General features: G+C 41.7%; 1 protein-coding gene across 1 annotated transcript in view; it reads right to left on the bottom strand.

Annotated features, from left to right (window-relative positions):
- CFAP100 (cilia and flagella associated protein 100) overlaps positions 1-16,930 on the bottom strand; it is a 375,752-nt gene that overhangs the window by 63,092 nt on the left and 295,730 nt on the right. Inside the window, exon 10 of the mRNA XM_044078592.1 lies at positions 6,559-6,761. Coding sequence (XP_043934527.1) covers positions 6,559-6,761 — 203 coding nt within the window. The remainder of the gene's footprint in view (positions 1-6,558; positions 6,762-16,930) is intronic.

Consider the following 16,930-nt stretch of genomic DNA (forward strand, 5'->3'; position numbering starts at 1 on the left):
CAAAATACCATTAGCATGTTTGGGAAGGCAGATCCCAGTGGATCCACCTGTCCCACCCCATCTGGCCATGGCACTGGGCCCCAGCACGTCTGGAACCGAACCCCCAAAAATCCTCCTCCTCTTGTCCTGCACCACCTTCAGGTAGAATTGCCTCAGGGGATGGGGCCCATCCCTCCCCTGGGCTCTGGCACAGAGAGGAGCCTGTCACGCACAGGATGTTCCGGGGTATTGTGCACAGCATCATCCACTCTGAGTCGGGTGGGCAGCTGTGCCAGATGGAGGGCCACCTGGTGCACATTGAGGGGGCAGGCTGCCCCTCTTGTCCAGCCCCCAGCGCAGCCACCTTCGGGCCGTGAAGGTGAAGTGGTGACTGCCCATGGGTGGGGACTTCAGTGCCACTGTATCCATTTGGGGGCTCATGGGCTTCTGATTTCCAGCCACCCTCCCTGTCCAAGGTGTTTACCCCCCTCATGTGTCATATATTGCCCCTGTCTGCTGTCTTGTGTCTTGTCTGTCTGCAGATGCTACCTATCCTACCCAACCTATCTCCCAAAACATACCTACAGCCCTTCCCCAACATCTCACTCTCACCTAAAAAAAAAAATAGGAAGGGGGGGGCATCTGTCCCACAAAACAATCATTGCCCCATACATAGCTCTAAATTTTGCCCCCATACACAGTGAAATTAATCAATCTACCCACAAATTACTCTACAAATGTGTGTCATCAACATCCCTCACTGTGGGGTGTAAGGCTGTAAATTCCAAATTCTACACATTATTCGCAGCTGTTGCTGCAGAAGTAATGTAGAGCTATGGTCCTTTCATACACCTGTTCTGCACATCCCTAGCTGCATCCTACATGAACTCAGATCCATTATGCACTGTAGTCAACCAAACCCTGAGCATCAGTGTCATCCCATCTGCACAGAGGACAGCCACTGTCATCCCTATACACAAAGGCAGAGCAATCCACCGACCCAGCCAGTCATATGTACATCAGCCTAACTAGCCTGCTCTGCAAGGGCATGGAAGACAATATCAAGGACAATATGAACAAGGACATCGTCAACCTCAAAATGCCTGAGTCCACACAGTGTGGCATTGTCAAAGGGAGATCAAGCCTGTTAAACCTGGTCGACTTCTCTGAATTGGTCAACAAACACAAGGACGAAGGGAAGATGATGAACAAAGCCTACCTTTACCTAGCCCAATTCTCTCACAATAATCCCCAGGTGGCCAAGATACTTACACCTACACAGCTAGGCATCAACCTGTATGTTACCAGATGGATAACTAACTGGCTCAATGATAGTACCCACTCAATCAAAGTAGTGGAACCCACCTCTTGTAGTAGATTCTTCCAAAGCGGTGTACCCCAAGGATCGGTCTGGGGGACACTACTGTTTGAGATATATGTATCTGAGGTACAAGGCAAAAGCAGTTGTATGTGGCTGAACAGGTTTACAGATGCTTGCAAGGTGGCCACTGTCTTACATTCCCCTACTGATGTGAGCATCCCCCAAGAGGCCCTCACCCAGTTAATGACTGGTGCAAGAAGCACTGCCGCAAATTGAATTCCAGGAGATGCATCATTCTCCCTGCTGTGGCAAATGTCATCCACACTAATTATGAGAGTAATAATGTACTGAGCACGCAATCAGGTGTGAGGCGACTTGTGCACCAAGGTTGGTAGCAACCTGACAGTTTCCCACTGTGTGGGCACCATTGTACGGAAGGCTGTCTATATGGCCCACCTCACAAATACGGGTATGTCATCCAGGAACCAGGGGCCAAAACATCCCAGTACTCCACCCTTATCAGATGCATTACCAAGTACAATGGCTCCTTTGACATGCATCTTGCCAAGCAAATGCAGCAGTTGCAGAGACCACAGAGGATCCTGATCAGGCAAATCCAGGGTCTGCAAAACCTATCCTATACAGGTAAGCTGAAAGCCCTATCCCTGTACTCAGTCTCATACAGACTGATCATAGGTGACGTGTCTGGCATACAAGGCCATTTCCAAACTAGCCTTGCTGGTGTTTCTGCATATCTGTAAGACAAACCCCACTCACGCATCATGCAGGTAAGGCCCTCACCTGGTCTGTGACATGTATAGTACTTGTTGCTGGGGTATTGTGGTGTCCCACACAATACACTGTCTACTCCCTCCCCATATCTAGCAGAGTATGTGTATAGCCCTCTTGAAGAAGAAGTTGGACGACTGCATAGGAAAAGGATGAGACACCCGTGGGGTCCCACATGTGTCCCAGCTGGACAGGGGAAACAGGTGCTGGCTTTGAAGGGACATAGGCGAAAGTGTGGGCCAGGCTTATGAGGGGATCAGGACCAATAGCCTGGTATCATGAGGCTATGCACTTAGTACTTTACATGTTTCCTGTATGTATTGCAGACTGTCCTGCAATGTTGTCTGAAATTAATCCCTGTGAGTCTGAACTGTGTAGGTACTGCAATGATAGTGAATAGTCCTGTTCCTTCATCAGTTATCATCACATATCATTGCACCTTGTCATTATGCGTAGTCTGTATAGCGGTACGTCAGCTCTTACAGTATGTGTATATGCACTTGGTGACACTGTACAGCTCACTACAATAGCCTTGGTCTTGGCCACAATTACCATTCTGCTACTAGGCCCATCACACAGTAGAATTTGTCACCCTTTGTTGTGAGCCTTAAAGTAGCAGTGAAAGAGATGGATTGTGGCAGGCAGAACTACCATAAGGTCTGCCCTGAGGGGGGCCATAGGTGTCACAGCTCTGTCAGACTGCACCAGGAGTGTGTGTGTGTGTGTGTGTGTGTGTGTGTGTGTGTGTGTGTGTGTGTGTGTGTGTGTGTGTGTGTGTGTGTGTGTATCAGAAAACATAATACTGCAGGGTATTAATTTATATATGTTGTCTTCCCCTCGCAGGTGAACACAGGGGTTGGTGTCCCTCCCCCTCACAACCTGATGTCAGTGTCTTAGTGGACTCCCATGATGATGGTGGTCATAGTGAGGCATAGGTGGGGTTGTTGTTGCCTGAATCTGTGCCATTGTTTGGTATCCTACTTTCACCCACCATTTCCCCGCACACAGTCAGTATGCCCACACATACCCAGTCCCCAGCAGCCATGGATACCGGACAGGTTAAGGGTTGTGGCATGGAACAGGCTAGTGTGTTGAGTATGGTGAGTGTGAGTGTAGACATCAGCCATAACCAGAGAGCAGGCGAGGCAATATTTATGACATGTGCCTATCATTGTGCCTTTGTCCCACTTTTATTTATGACCTTGTCCAGATGTCTTGCTGTCAGTGGTTGGGAGGAATGGGTGTGGGTACACAGTGCATTCTACTGTGCAGAAATGTCCATTATATGTGTAGCATATTCCACATAGCACTGTGACTTCCAGGTATGTCAGTGGTAGAGTTGTACAGAGTTATGTGGTGAACTGCTGACAGACAGTTGTGTATAGGTTGATAGGTTGCTATGATGTTAGTAGAGTATTTGCCCTGAAGCCCTTATGACCCACGCAGACGAAAGTGTAGCCCATGTTACAACATATCAGCACACAGAGCCCCTGTCCAGCAGGGACACAGGTCGAATCACAGGACTGTTTTTTGTGTTTCCCATACACTTATATAGGGAGCACATCACTAGAGGTATTGAGGCACTTGGCTTGCCATTCCCAACCACAGATAGAGAACTGTGTGGTACACATATCTGTCACACCAACAAGCCATACTGGTATCACAGCCCAGGTTGATGTTGCACCTACAGGTTGATGGTGTGGACCTCGAGTTCCAGACGTGTGACAGTCCCATCAAGGAAGGGTCTGGATTGCTTTGTATGCAAGACAGGGGTCACCTCAGCAGAGTCTGTATGGAATAGGGAAGAGGGACAGTGTTTTTAGCCTATCTGTGTAGGGTAGGTGTTTGGGGCTTGGGGTAAGGCCTTAGTGTTAGCAAGACCATGGTGTGTGGAGTTTACATGGTCTGTGATGTGCAGATTTGTGGAGTTCTCATGTGATTTTGCCTCTGAGGTGTCCAATGTTTGGGTTTTGTTTTGTTGCGGACCTCCACTTACATGGCTGTGTGTTGTGTATTTGAAGGTGAGGTTTACTGACTCCTTACACTGTATGGCACCTATGTTACTGCACAATCTGTTCTGGTGTGTACATTCTCCATTTGTCTGGCCATTGGTTCCTCTTCCCCTTATGTGTGTCTCTTTGTCCTTCTGTAGTGCAGTCACAGGCTTTGACGATGGTGGCTGCTGCTATGTATTTGTAATTCTGATGTGGGCGGGGTACATGCCGATACATCACACACAGGGTTGTGGACTTCACGCCTTTGAGTGTACCTATTTATCAAGTTGTCCATCAGTGCACCACTCCATTTGCTGTGGTCTTTAGACGGTTTGTGTGGCTATATGTTATTATGAGGCTACATGTGGGCCTAGCTATCATACCATCACAGACTGACATCTGGACAGGCCCAAATATGACAGTCAGACAAAAGCCCACACATGGGGGCAGGGTGTTATAATGTTCTGCCAAACATAGACAGTTGGCAGACTGGTTTGGTAATTGCTTATTTGCTCTTATGGGTTAGAAGTCTGCTTCCCCACTGTCTGCCATTGCTGTTTTGACAATGACCCTTTCTTGTTTTGCAAATAGTTGACAGGTAAATGCAAGGTTAGGACAAGCAGAACAGATATAAAAGGCATACTTGTGCTCCTTCTGTAACAACCTGTGTCATTCCAGGGGTATAGCTGTTGGCCAGTGACATTGCCAGTGCTGACACAGAAAGGTGGGAGCCTTTTATACACTGGCAGTACAGTGACCTTCAGGTACCTGCTGTCCTACTAGGCACCATAACTCTCAACTAATAAGAGCCAGACATTTGGACAAAGCCATAAGTAATTGGGGGACAGAGGCGTAAATATAGGGACCATTTTTAAGTATTGGCCTTACAAACCTAGAAAGGTGATTCAGTAACTGGTTTTGCATTAGCATGCATGTTTCTATAGGGTATGAAGTCTGACACTACAAACTGTAATTATTTTCTGACCTTAGTCTTATGTGATTTGCTACTGAATTGCCAGATATCCACTACTTCATGTTATACAGACCACAATTATGATGCAAATGTCTGGACATTCTGCAATAGGCCTGTACAACTAAGAGGTATGGTAGGGACTGTGTAGGGTTTATACTGTGCTGCAGATGCTGCCTGTATGATTGGCTGACTAGTATACATTCCACCTGCCAGCTATATTATTTGTACTTAATTGCTTTAATTCTGCTGTTTCCCTTTTTTTGCCCTTCCCATTTCCGCCTCTTTTAAGCCCTGAGTTGTGCTGCCCAAACCCGCTGACCAAATGTAAACAGTTCTGCTATTTCTGGGGGGTTTTTTGTTTTGTTTAAGAGCCAGTGCAACAAACACGCTTTGAAGTAAAGTAAACACTTTACATGGCCCTGCGCTCCGCTGAATGCTGCATTTTACTGAGCATGCATTTGTCTTACAAATATGATAGTGTGATTTAATGTCAACAGTACGGATGACAGAACAGTGGATATGTCAGTGTTATGGAATGCTGTTACATGAAGTGGGGTTGGGGGGGTGAGACAATGTATCGGTGCGAGTGTGTGTGTGTGTGTGTGTGTGTGTGTGTGTGTGTGTGTGTGTGTGTGTGTGTGTGTGTGCGTGTGTGTGTGTTAGGCTTAGAGTCGGAATAGGTGAAGGATGGGTGTTGTGTGCTTGTGTATGAGTCTGTGTATTTTAGGGTAAGGGTTAGGTTAGGGGAGAGACATAGTGTTGTCTGAGTGTGTTTGTGAATGTTTGTGTGACTGAGTCTGTCTTGTGTACTGGCAGTGTTATGGAGAGGTTTTAATGGCATTAAGGTGTATAGTTAGGGTTGCAGGAAGGGGCAGCATTAGGGTTAGGGTTAGCACCCAAAGTGGTGAAGGGGAGCGGAACTGGGAAATAGGGGAAAAAAGTTTGGTTGTTTAAAACATTTGAGTTATACTTGATGCAGCATAACAAAATTACAATTTTAATACAGTACAAGAAATGTTATGCCATGCAATCCACTTAGAACAGAACTCTGTCATACACTACAAGTTTCCTTAGCAGCTTATATCTGTAAATATAATTTAACAATTTTAACTGGTGCACAAGGTAAAAGGGAGGATGTCAAGTAGAAAATGCTGTGCCAAGGAAACCTCCATTTGTAACAGCTTTGCATGTAATTTTTTAGGCTTAAAGAGTAAAAGTACAGTAAATTATACTGTCATATATAAAAGAAAGTTTTGGAGAAGAAATGTCAACAGTCTTATAGCAATGATTCAAAAATTGTATTGTAGAAACATATATGAGCAGTGCAGTGGAAACTACAGAAAAATGAATGGGCTATAAGATCCTTATGAGAAAATAATGTCTACGAGACATCACTTATACTTTGTACATTCACAGTCACTGTTGCCTTGCATTAAATACCTCATTTTGTATAAGAAGCAACATATATTCTCCTCGTCTGTTCTGTGTATATAACTAGTTACCTCAGTCTGCGTTCCTTTTCTTTTGCTTTCTCTGCTATTTCAACTCTTTCAGGAGGGATCATCTCAAGGTTCTCAATGAGCTCTTCCAGCTGGTTCTCAACGCTGGTTAACATCTGCAGTGTGCTGAGATTCGCTTCATTACCACCAGAACATGCACGGTAGACTTCTGCTACCTTTTTATTAAGCATTTCTAGTGTTTTATCCTGAAAAAGATAAAATACAAAGCACTGTTTAAGAGGAAACTGTTTATTTGGTTACATGTTTTTTTAGTTAATACAATAATCAAAATTATCCTTTAAAGACATGACCCATGTCATAACCTGCATAATACATTCTACAGGCAATATAGCAAATGTAAAAAAAAAAAAAAAAAGCTAGTTCAAACAGTCATTTTATAATTACAAATGCAGATTTGGTACATAAAGAAAATACTTGCAGAGTATTTACAATATTACAAAATTCGCAGCAGATAGGCAGCTGGATCATGTAAATCTGGCAACAAGACGTACAGAAGCATTGCTAACTGTGCCATTTCTCATCTGTGATATGGAGCATTTAGCTCAGTGGAGAGTTACTGTTACCAGTGCCGTTTCAAGGTGCAAATTGGGAAAAGAGGCCCTTCCATTTTAAAATGTTTTGCATTCGGTGCTCTTTGTGGACAGTTCTCATTCTAGTGTCCATGGGTTCATAGGTGAATACTAGACAACAACTAGAAAGTGATCAAAGGTGAGAATTAAACCCTGTAACTTATGTCTGTGAGGAAAACACCTTAACCATTATTACAACTACCCCTCCCCCTCTTCTATCTAGAAACAGCCATAAATCACAAGCTCCTTTCATTAGTGCTTGAACATATGGGGCATTGTGGCTCCTCATGCAATGGAATAAGATTATTCCAGAAAATTAGGCTGTACACGAGAAATCTTCTTCCAGTCAAATTTGCTTCCCTTCCGGAGAGTAGTTAAAAGAAATGGCAGACTATAGTGGCTGATGTGCCCCCATTTTGATCAATCTCATTATAAAAAATTGGATGTACTTCAACATTAAGACATTTAAATGCTACAGCAGCTACAACTACAGCAAGAGCAACAGGCACCTTCACATGAAACCCTTTTCTTTTTCATAGAGTTTAATGGGGCACTCCAAAAGGGATCTGTAACATAAATAGGCACCTCACTGGCATATGTAGTTAAGTGATACACATTTGTGATGAATTCTGAGCAGCTGTATACTCCCTGAAAAATATGAGCAGAGCAGTAAGGTGAAAATTATCAGGAATTAATTCTGCAACAAGAAAATATGGGGTTCCTATCAGTTCGTCAAAACGTCATCAGTTTGAACACCACATGTTCGAACTGTGACGTCCGAAAACTGATTATCGTGAAGCTGCAGAACACCGAATTCTTTCCCAGGAAAAGAATTCTGTGGGCCGTTTCTGTGGCTTCACTATAGTCAGCGCTGTGGTGGAACGTTACGGGTCGGGTTCAGGTAAGTGTGTGATTGTGTGGACATTAGGGTTTAGGCGCGGGTTAGGTGAGTTAGGGTTAGGGCGCAGGTCAGGTGAGTGTGCGATAATGATGGACCTTAGGGTTAGGGTTTGGGTTAAGGTAAGTGGATAGATAGTAATGTATGTACAGTTTAGTGTAGGGTTATATGTCGGATTTTAAGTGTATGTGTGTGGATTGCTGTTTTTTTGGTGTGCTTGTGTTGTGTGTGTGTTTCTTCGAACAGCGATTTTTTTCCTTGGGAAAAAAATCGCTGTTCTAAGACTTCAATATTTTTGCACTTCGAGGTTAGAAGTTCAAACATATGGTGTTTGAAATTCAGCTGTTTCTTTGAAGTGATACAGACCCAAAATATGAGGTTAGCTACTGAAAATCACATACCTTGCAGATGACATTCTGATCTGTAGTGAGAGTAGGGAACAGGTGGAGGAGACCCTGGAGAGGTGGAGATATGCTGTAGAGAGAAGAGGAATGAAGGTCAGCAGGACTAACACAGAATATATGTGTGTGAATGAGAGGGAGGATAGAGAAATGGTGAGGATGCTGGGAGTAGAGGTGGTGAAGGTGGATGAGTTTAAGTACTTGGGATTAACAGTTCAGAGTAATGGTGAGTGTAGAAGAGAGGTGAAGAAGAGAGTACAGGCAGGATGGAGTGAGTGGAGAAGAGTGTCAGGAGTGATTTGTGATAGACGAGTACCTGTAAGAGTGAAAGGGAAGGTCTACAAGAGGGTAGTGAGAACAGCTATGTTATATGGGTTGGAGACAGTGGCACTGACAAAAAGGCAGGAGTCAGAGCTTGACGTGGCAGAGTTGAAGATGTTAAGATTTGCATTGGGTGTGACAAGGATGGACAGGATTAGGAATAAGTATATTAGAGGGTCAGCCCAGGCTGGAAGGTTTGGAGACAAAGCCATAGAGGCAATATTATGTTGGTTTGGACATGTGCTGAGGAGGGATGCAAAGTATATTGGGAAAAAGATGCTAAGGATGAAGCTGCCAGGTAACAGGAAAAGAGGGTGGCCTAAGATAAGGTTTATGGATGTGGTGAGAGAGGACATGCAGGTAGTTGGTGTGACAGAGCAAGATGCAGGGGACAGGAAGAAATGGAAACAGTTGATCTGCTGTGGCGACCCCTAACTGGAGCAGCCGAAAGAAGAAGAAGATACCTTCTCACTCCAATTTTCAGCATGAACTAAGTTGGGAGTTTTCCACAGTAATAACCCTATTATGCTGGCCTGAAACTGTGACATTTAAGTACAACAAAACTTTAAAATATTTATTTAAAAGGCAGTTAACATTTTATTGTTGGTCATGTTAGGCTTTTCAGTGCAACAGCCACCTCTATGCATAATAATAATAACAATAATATTAATAATAATACACATTTGTAGTGCATTGAGTGTTGTGGTTATAGTCCAAATTTATAGAAAAAGGCAACTTAACTAAAGCTCCAAGTACTGAAACAAATTGTGTTAAACGCTCTAATTATAACTCACTAGTTATGTGTTCTCAGCATGGAAGCTAAGAATCACCTCTTAAGCTTTACTTCCCTCTGTTTTCAAGGTGACTTTATTGACATCCATGTCTTGATTACATAACAAGGTAGTTATGATCAGAGACATGATCATAAGCCTCTGTATTATGCCTGGAGTCAAACAACATGACTTTATTACAGCTTGCACTGACTGCATGACTTGACTATTCCTGTCAAATCACTTCTACATTCTAAAAAAAATAGAAAATATTTGTTGGTCATAATGGCAGATTACTCTGGTGCATGCATGCAGTGGTATTTCTTAGCTGCCGCTGTCCAACAGTGGGGTTTTTATGAAATTTTAAATTAATGCTGATGTTGATAAATTCCAAAGTTAATCCCTTACCATTTTCCCAGGACTTATGTATATGTATTAGCCACTTAGTTTTACCTAAATGTCTGCTGCACTCACTATGTGCACCATTTTGCTGCACAGCTTTTTTGTATTGTTAGATAACGGGCTAACCACACATCATCACTCTATTGGAGAACATTCTCCAACATTGGGGTAATGTACAACAGCACCCAAAGAAAACAAATCTGACACTTCATGGCAGCATATTAAGCTGCTGCGATGCACGGTCAGGAAAAAAAAACAAATGGCTCACAACGTTTTACACCTAATAAATGTGGCTTTGCTGTTTACTGAACAAAAATAAGAAAAAAACTCAACTATGAAAACTAAGTGTAGTGGTGATGGTTACAACAGCTTACCATTTTACTTTCCTCTCAATAAACATGGCTTGCGTTTAGTGAGGTAAAAAGAAAAAAAAGTAAAGCATTTACAACAATGTCAGTAGTGCAACAGGTAACGCTCACCTTTGGAGGCAAATACTGTGGATTCTCTTCCCATTTCAGGAAGATTAATTGCTGTCACTGTAGTACAGCATAAGAGGGGTGCTACACTCCTAAGTGTGTCGTCCTTCACTAGAGATGTTAAAGTGAGGTCTCAGTGTGTCATCCTTCAGAAGAGATGTTAAACTGAGGTCTCATCTGCTTGAGCAGTTAGTAGCCCAAGTGAATGTAACAAATTCCATGGCACCTATCGTAAAGAGAACGGGAAGATCCTTGATGCACTTGTCAACTTTCCCCTGGTAGTATAGCTATCATCTCGGGTCTCCCCTGAAGAGAATCTACTAGCTCTATGGGATTAACCCAGTCAACAAAGCATAAACTAATCCTTAATCCTAAACAGCCCACCCTATTACAGGACTGGACAATATGGTTATGCAATTTCCTAGTGTCTCTGTGGCCAGCTTGGTAGACTTGGGCATCCTATAGCAATGTAGCATTGTCTCATGTTCTCAGACAACCAATTAATCATTAAAGAAAATAACACAGTATGGATGAGATGTAAATAGGCAACTTAATTAAAGGCAAAAATTTCACAAACAAACAACGTTGTCAAGACTGCTCACACTTACTGCTCGCTACACACACAGATTGTGTTATGCTGAGGAGCTTAAAAGAAACTATTCTAAATTTCAAAGACAGCCAAAGCTGCTTAATGGCAACAGTGCTCTTCACCAATCGCTAAAATACACACTAGAAAAAACACCAATCAGCTCACATAAGCCTGTACCCAAAGGTCCTTCAACAGCAAAGCCCATAGGACAAGCATATACTTTACCTAATACCTTTGCCGCTGAGAACTGCATTATATGACACACAGATGCCTCAGTCACCAGGTTAGACAAGGAAAAGATAACGGTAAGTTGCTTATCTGGAGCCAAGATCCGCAATATCATGTATGCATGCACTCAAGTCACTTCATTGCAGGTGCCAATATGATTCTATCATAGTACATGTGGGCGTAACTGACCTGACACATACCTCACTGGACTATATGAAAAAAGACAAAATAAGTTTCTTGGAATATGTACCTTCACCACAGATGATGCCACAGTACAAACATAAAATGATTAACTGATTTTTATAATTTGCATTGTTCTTGGTGGCAATCTAGGAGGGATCCAATGTTTGCCAGCAACCGAGGACATGGTCAACAGACCACATTGCTTTTCTAAGGATGTGCATGCACCTGTCCTCCCTAGGCTTTCTGATATTGGCCAAACCTTTGTCCACCATCTTAGAGCCTTTTCAAGCAGTGCCAAAAACAGAAAACTAACAACATAGTAAAAAACTCTTCAAGTAACCTTAAAGTGTTACTGTTCAATGCCAGGAACCTACAGAAAAATCCACAGTGATAACCTCCAGAAACAGTAACCATGTGAAATGTCAGGACCTGCTAAACTCAGAGACTGAATGGCCAAAAATTCAGATTTGGTAGTATGACATGTAATTTCTCACAATAGTTCCTTCTCACCGAGCTATAGTGATCTTGGAGTTTGTATATATAAGATTGGGAGGGGGGTAGGGGAGGCTTGCTCCCCCTTCCCCAAAAAGAAGATTAAAGCAGAAGAGCAATTTCAGGATTTGTTCTTCTCCGGGATTTTGGCTTTTTCTTTAGGCCAAGTGCTTATATTTCAAAAGACTCCCCCAAAAAAACAACTGTACTAGCCCCAATCTAAAATAATTCACGGAATTCTGTAAAAATATTTTGTAGAAAAACAAAATTTTAAGCAGTTTAGCTGTAAAGAACCTCGCTAAAGAAAACTTAGTTTCCTGAAAAAATGTCTCATGACAGTCTATCAAAACATAAAAATTAGTTATACTGTTTTTTTCTTTAAAAAAATAAATATTTGTTAAAGGCTTTCCCCAAAGGGTACTTAACTGCCCAATAGTGAATCGCTAAGCAACCATTGCTCCTCTGAAGCCTAGAAATGGAGTGTACATCTTGGGCAAGAAAGTTCTCAATGATATGGCACCCAAACAATCGATTTTGTGAGGACCTCTTCAAGCCAGTCAGCAGCTGGGATGCATAGACGATGACTTAAAGCTTGAAAACTATCTGCATGTCATATTTTGGCAAGATATAACCCTTATAGCTTAGTCTCCTGCACCCATGATCTAATGATGAATGTATAATGCAGCCTCTTGCAAAGATATGTAACATAAGACAGGATACCAGTAAAAAGAATACCAAAAAATCAAATCCAAAATATTTATGTATCAAAACACTGAAATTTAAATCCATAGAATATATTGCAATGACAAATGAAAGTGAAATAAAGAAGTAAATATAACCTTTAATGCAGGGCGCTAAATACACTAACTACATGGTTATTGTATAACTGGAAAAAAGGTTTTATTGTGCTGTATAAATAGTGCAAGTATAGTGGTACCATACAGAAAGTAGGAAAATGGTTGGTGGGATCTCCATGAAAGAGTGTCCAGGGGATAGTTTCAGTGATTATTTTTTAATGAAATATTTTAACTTTTGCCATCCAGTAGCTTATATTTCACAGTGATTTAAGAGTGTAATATATTCTGTTACTTCAAAAGCCTGACATTAAAATGCACAAGTGCTTTACAACGGCAGTATGTATTTTTACATGCTAGGCACTGCTTTATCAATGGATCAAGGTGATAAATTCTAACTTGTAGATTGCCAGCAAGACGTCTGGATGTCTTTTATATATTTTCCACTGAATATTTTATCATGTTGCCATAGGTGAATTTTTCGAAGCATTTATTTTTATATAAATTAGATTTGTGTTAGGTTGCATGCCAGATGGACAGCAGTTTGGAAATGGTGCCATGTACTCCTGATCCATGACCTGATAACTTGGATACCAATTCTTGGCATCAGATTGGTCCAGAAATGGCTCCAGCCAGACATCCGAACATAGGATAGAGCAACAATATCAGGATGCACCTAGGAAAGTGAGAGCTGAAGGTATGCTTCTCTGATAGTAAGGCCCCTGGCCAAGACTTGGGAGCAGATCTTGCCTGATCCCTTACTGTTCAAAGGTGAGTTTATCAGCAAAAGGCTTGGGAGACTGACTGGGTGCTGAATTTGCTTCAAGGAGTTTTGGGTTTGGACCCAGTCTCCAAGTGCATATTCCTGCTTGTCCAATGACTGTTGTTGAAGATGCTGGCAACTGGCTGTCTAGGATACCTCTGTTCTTCAATCCTGGCTTACTTCTTGCTTAGCGATCTCAGTATTTTTCAGTCTTAAAAGTAGATTTATTAAGCTTGTATTAGCTTTAATATCTTCTTTGAGTAATGCCATTCATTTTAACTGCCTGGAATGTATCTATAAAACGCTAAAGTGCAAACTGATTTTCTCTCAAGATATTAAGAACCTAGCAACACTCTAGTAAATAAAGGATTATGCCATGTTCACTGTTTTTTTTTTTTTCTGATTAGAGATTTTGTATATGCTTTTGTTTTTAATTTGACTAGCAGAGTAAAGCCTGTTGAGTAAAAGCTTTTCTTTTCTTGGAAAACTTACAGATATTGTGATTTGTTTCTTTGGGGGTTATGTCTGTGTTAGGTGAAAGAGAAGGATTACAGCATTTTAAAAACTTTTTTCATTTAAATTGTGATTCTTTTTGCCATTTTTTTGTGTTAGACATTTCCAATATGAATTTTTCTTCAGTTTATGATTTATTTCTCGTCTAATAATGATTTAGGCCGACTCGTTTAATCCCAGAAGAAATTGACTTCAGTTTGCTTTTGCCATCATTTTATATGTTAAAACATTTCTGGCAGGATTTTTTTCATCAGTTTATGATTTATTTCTTGTCTATTACTGTTTAGGGTGTATCCATTCATTTGGACTGTAACCTACCCTTTTTTACATATCCAGGGGACTTCTGTGCATATATTTTGTGCTTTAAATTGTGTTGATGAAAATACTGTCATTTTCTCAGTGCAGTGTTCACAATTGTATTCCTACAGAAATAGTCTTTACGTTGTTATTTAGAGGAAGAATAGTGGAATTTGTCCATCACCTTATTGGGCTGACTGTGCAGCCAGTATTTGGTATTGAGATGACTAGTTTCTTGTCCTCTGACTTGATGCACTCAAACCCCCCCCCCCCAACATCTTCCCCAAATGCATCTAAGAAACAAAAGACTAAATAACAAAGTATGCCTTAGACTACGACCTGTGATTCAATACTGATCTCAGCTTCAGGCAAGCTGTCAAACCACTCAAGTTTTGCTACTTCTAGGTCTCCTGGTCTGGTCATAGTACTACAACTGTGTGTGACACAAGGGTCAGATACATCTTCTAGGGCTGCACCATTGTCTGCTGCAGGTATGGGAGAACCAAATTCTTTAGGTGCAGGGGAAGTCATTGATATAGAATCTGTCGCCACTATTGATACTTTCCTCCAGGGGACTTTTCCCACTAGTATACTGCATGCCAAAAGTGATTGAAGACTCCCCACATGGTGGGGGCAGCAACATCTAACTGGCGTTCCACCTGAAATTGTGGCTATGAATAGATCTATGGAGCAGGCAATTGATTACAGGGTGTATACCTGAGTTATATCCACCCCAGTCGATCTGCTAAGGATCATCTTTTTGAAGGGGATCCTGTGTCTAAGGATTCTGAACTGTCTGTGTCAGATCAGTTGATTTCTCTCATGCTGAACATATACAGGGACCCAAACAAATGTTTTATTTTCCCTCCAACCATTGGCAAAGGTCTTTGAGAAAACTTGTAGTTCTCCTCTGTCATTGAGATTTTGCCTAAGAAACGTTTTTAAGAAATTTTGGGTATGCTTGGCCTTGTGTGGACATTAAGACCTTTTTGTCTGTGGACCCTGCTTCTGTGTCCCTAGTGATATATGTTAATAGGAAGACCATAACTTCTTTGTGTCCAGTCCCTCAGATTAACAAGGCAGGTAGCTAGAATCTTATGGAAAATAGCTACTGTACTCCAGCATGGTAACTTTTAAAGTGTTTAACTACCACTGATTTATCTGGAAGTTTATGTTGAGATAAATGTACACTTTATATGAGTTTGTTGCATCACTGCCCACACAGCAAAGGGTCTACGTTAAAGATATTGTTTTCAATGGTTCTCAGATGTCAAAACATGCTCTAAAAAGTGCCTTGGAGGGGGGCTGATACTTTTTCTAGAAATGCAGCATTGTCACTGGTGATTAGGAGGTATGCTTGGTTGCACTTATAGAATTTTTCTGATGAGTTAAAAAATTAGATTATGAACACTCCTTTTGAGTCTGATTGTGTGTTTTGTACAACAGCTAATCAGATCCTTTAATACTTAGATGACAGAGGTAAATTAATGCAAGAACTATTGAAAATGTTTTATATTCCAAAGTTCTCCTCCTTTAAGCAAGCTTATTTTGTTTGGCCTAACAAGCAGAAGTTCCAGCAAAACAATATCCAAGGCAATAAAAGCAAATGCCAGGATGACAACTTTGCTAAGCCTCAAAGAAGGATTACTTTCCTTGAAAGTATAACTCCCGTCAAACTTATGACTATGCGGAGGTACAGCACCCATCGTTATCAAGTCCCCACCAGATAACTCATCTCTCAAGTTAATTCTCTTCATTGTGGACCAGCCATCAATGGTTTCTGACAGACAGGTGCTAAACATTGCTAGCAGGGGTTTCAGATGAAAGTGGAAAGATCTTCTACCTCTCTTTAGGGGGTTCCTCTTATCTTTCTGACCAGATTTTGTTATTCCCTGCTATTCTCCAGAAAATGCTGCACTCAGGGCTCACAGAACCCAGAGTCCTTCTTTGGAAAAAATAATAGGCTTCCTCTAGTATTTTCTTGTTTCCCCCAAAACAGCAGATTGGTGTGGAACCTTTCTTTTTTGGAATACATTTGTCAAGGTCCCCAAGTTCAAGATGCTCACACTGCAGGCAGTGCTTCCATTGTTTCTGAACCACTGCTTCAAGGTGACCCTGCTCTTGATGGATGCCCTTCTTCATATCTCCAGGCTCATTACTTCAGGGGATATCTGAAATTTTTTGTGTCTGGTTCACACTATCAGTTTTCTTTATTGTCCTTTGGGCTATCCACTGCAATGTGAATGTTTCAAAAATGCCTTGCTCCAGTTGTGGCCCACTCATGGACTCTGGGCATTCACATTTTTCTGTACTTGAACAACTTGCTGATCTGTGCAGAGTCTCCATCCAGATGCATATAATCACTAGAGAAGGTCTTTCATCTGTGGTTCAGATCGTACCTCCTACAGTCATGTTTGACACCCTTGTCTTTCTGGGTGCTTAATCAACTGCAACAAGAGTTTAGATTTTCTGTCTAAAGTCATACCAGATACTGTTTCTGAAATTGTCTAAGGGAAATGTGCCTCAGCAAGAGAGTTCCTAGAAATTTTTTGAATGTTGGATTCCATGAGTCTCATTTTACAACTGGCACATCTTCACACAAGAAAAATTGAATGGTCTGTCCAAACTTGTTGGGGGGCAGCAGGTTCTTTCCCTGGA

The sequence above is a fragment of the Protopterus annectens genome, chromosome 7.part1 (genome assembly GCF_019279795.1).
Source record: "Protopterus annectens isolate FY-2018-M chromosome 7.part1, PAN1.0, whole genome shotgun sequence".
Lineage (NCBI taxonomy): Eukaryota > Metazoa > Chordata > Ceratodontiformes > Protopteridae > Protopterus > Protopterus annectens.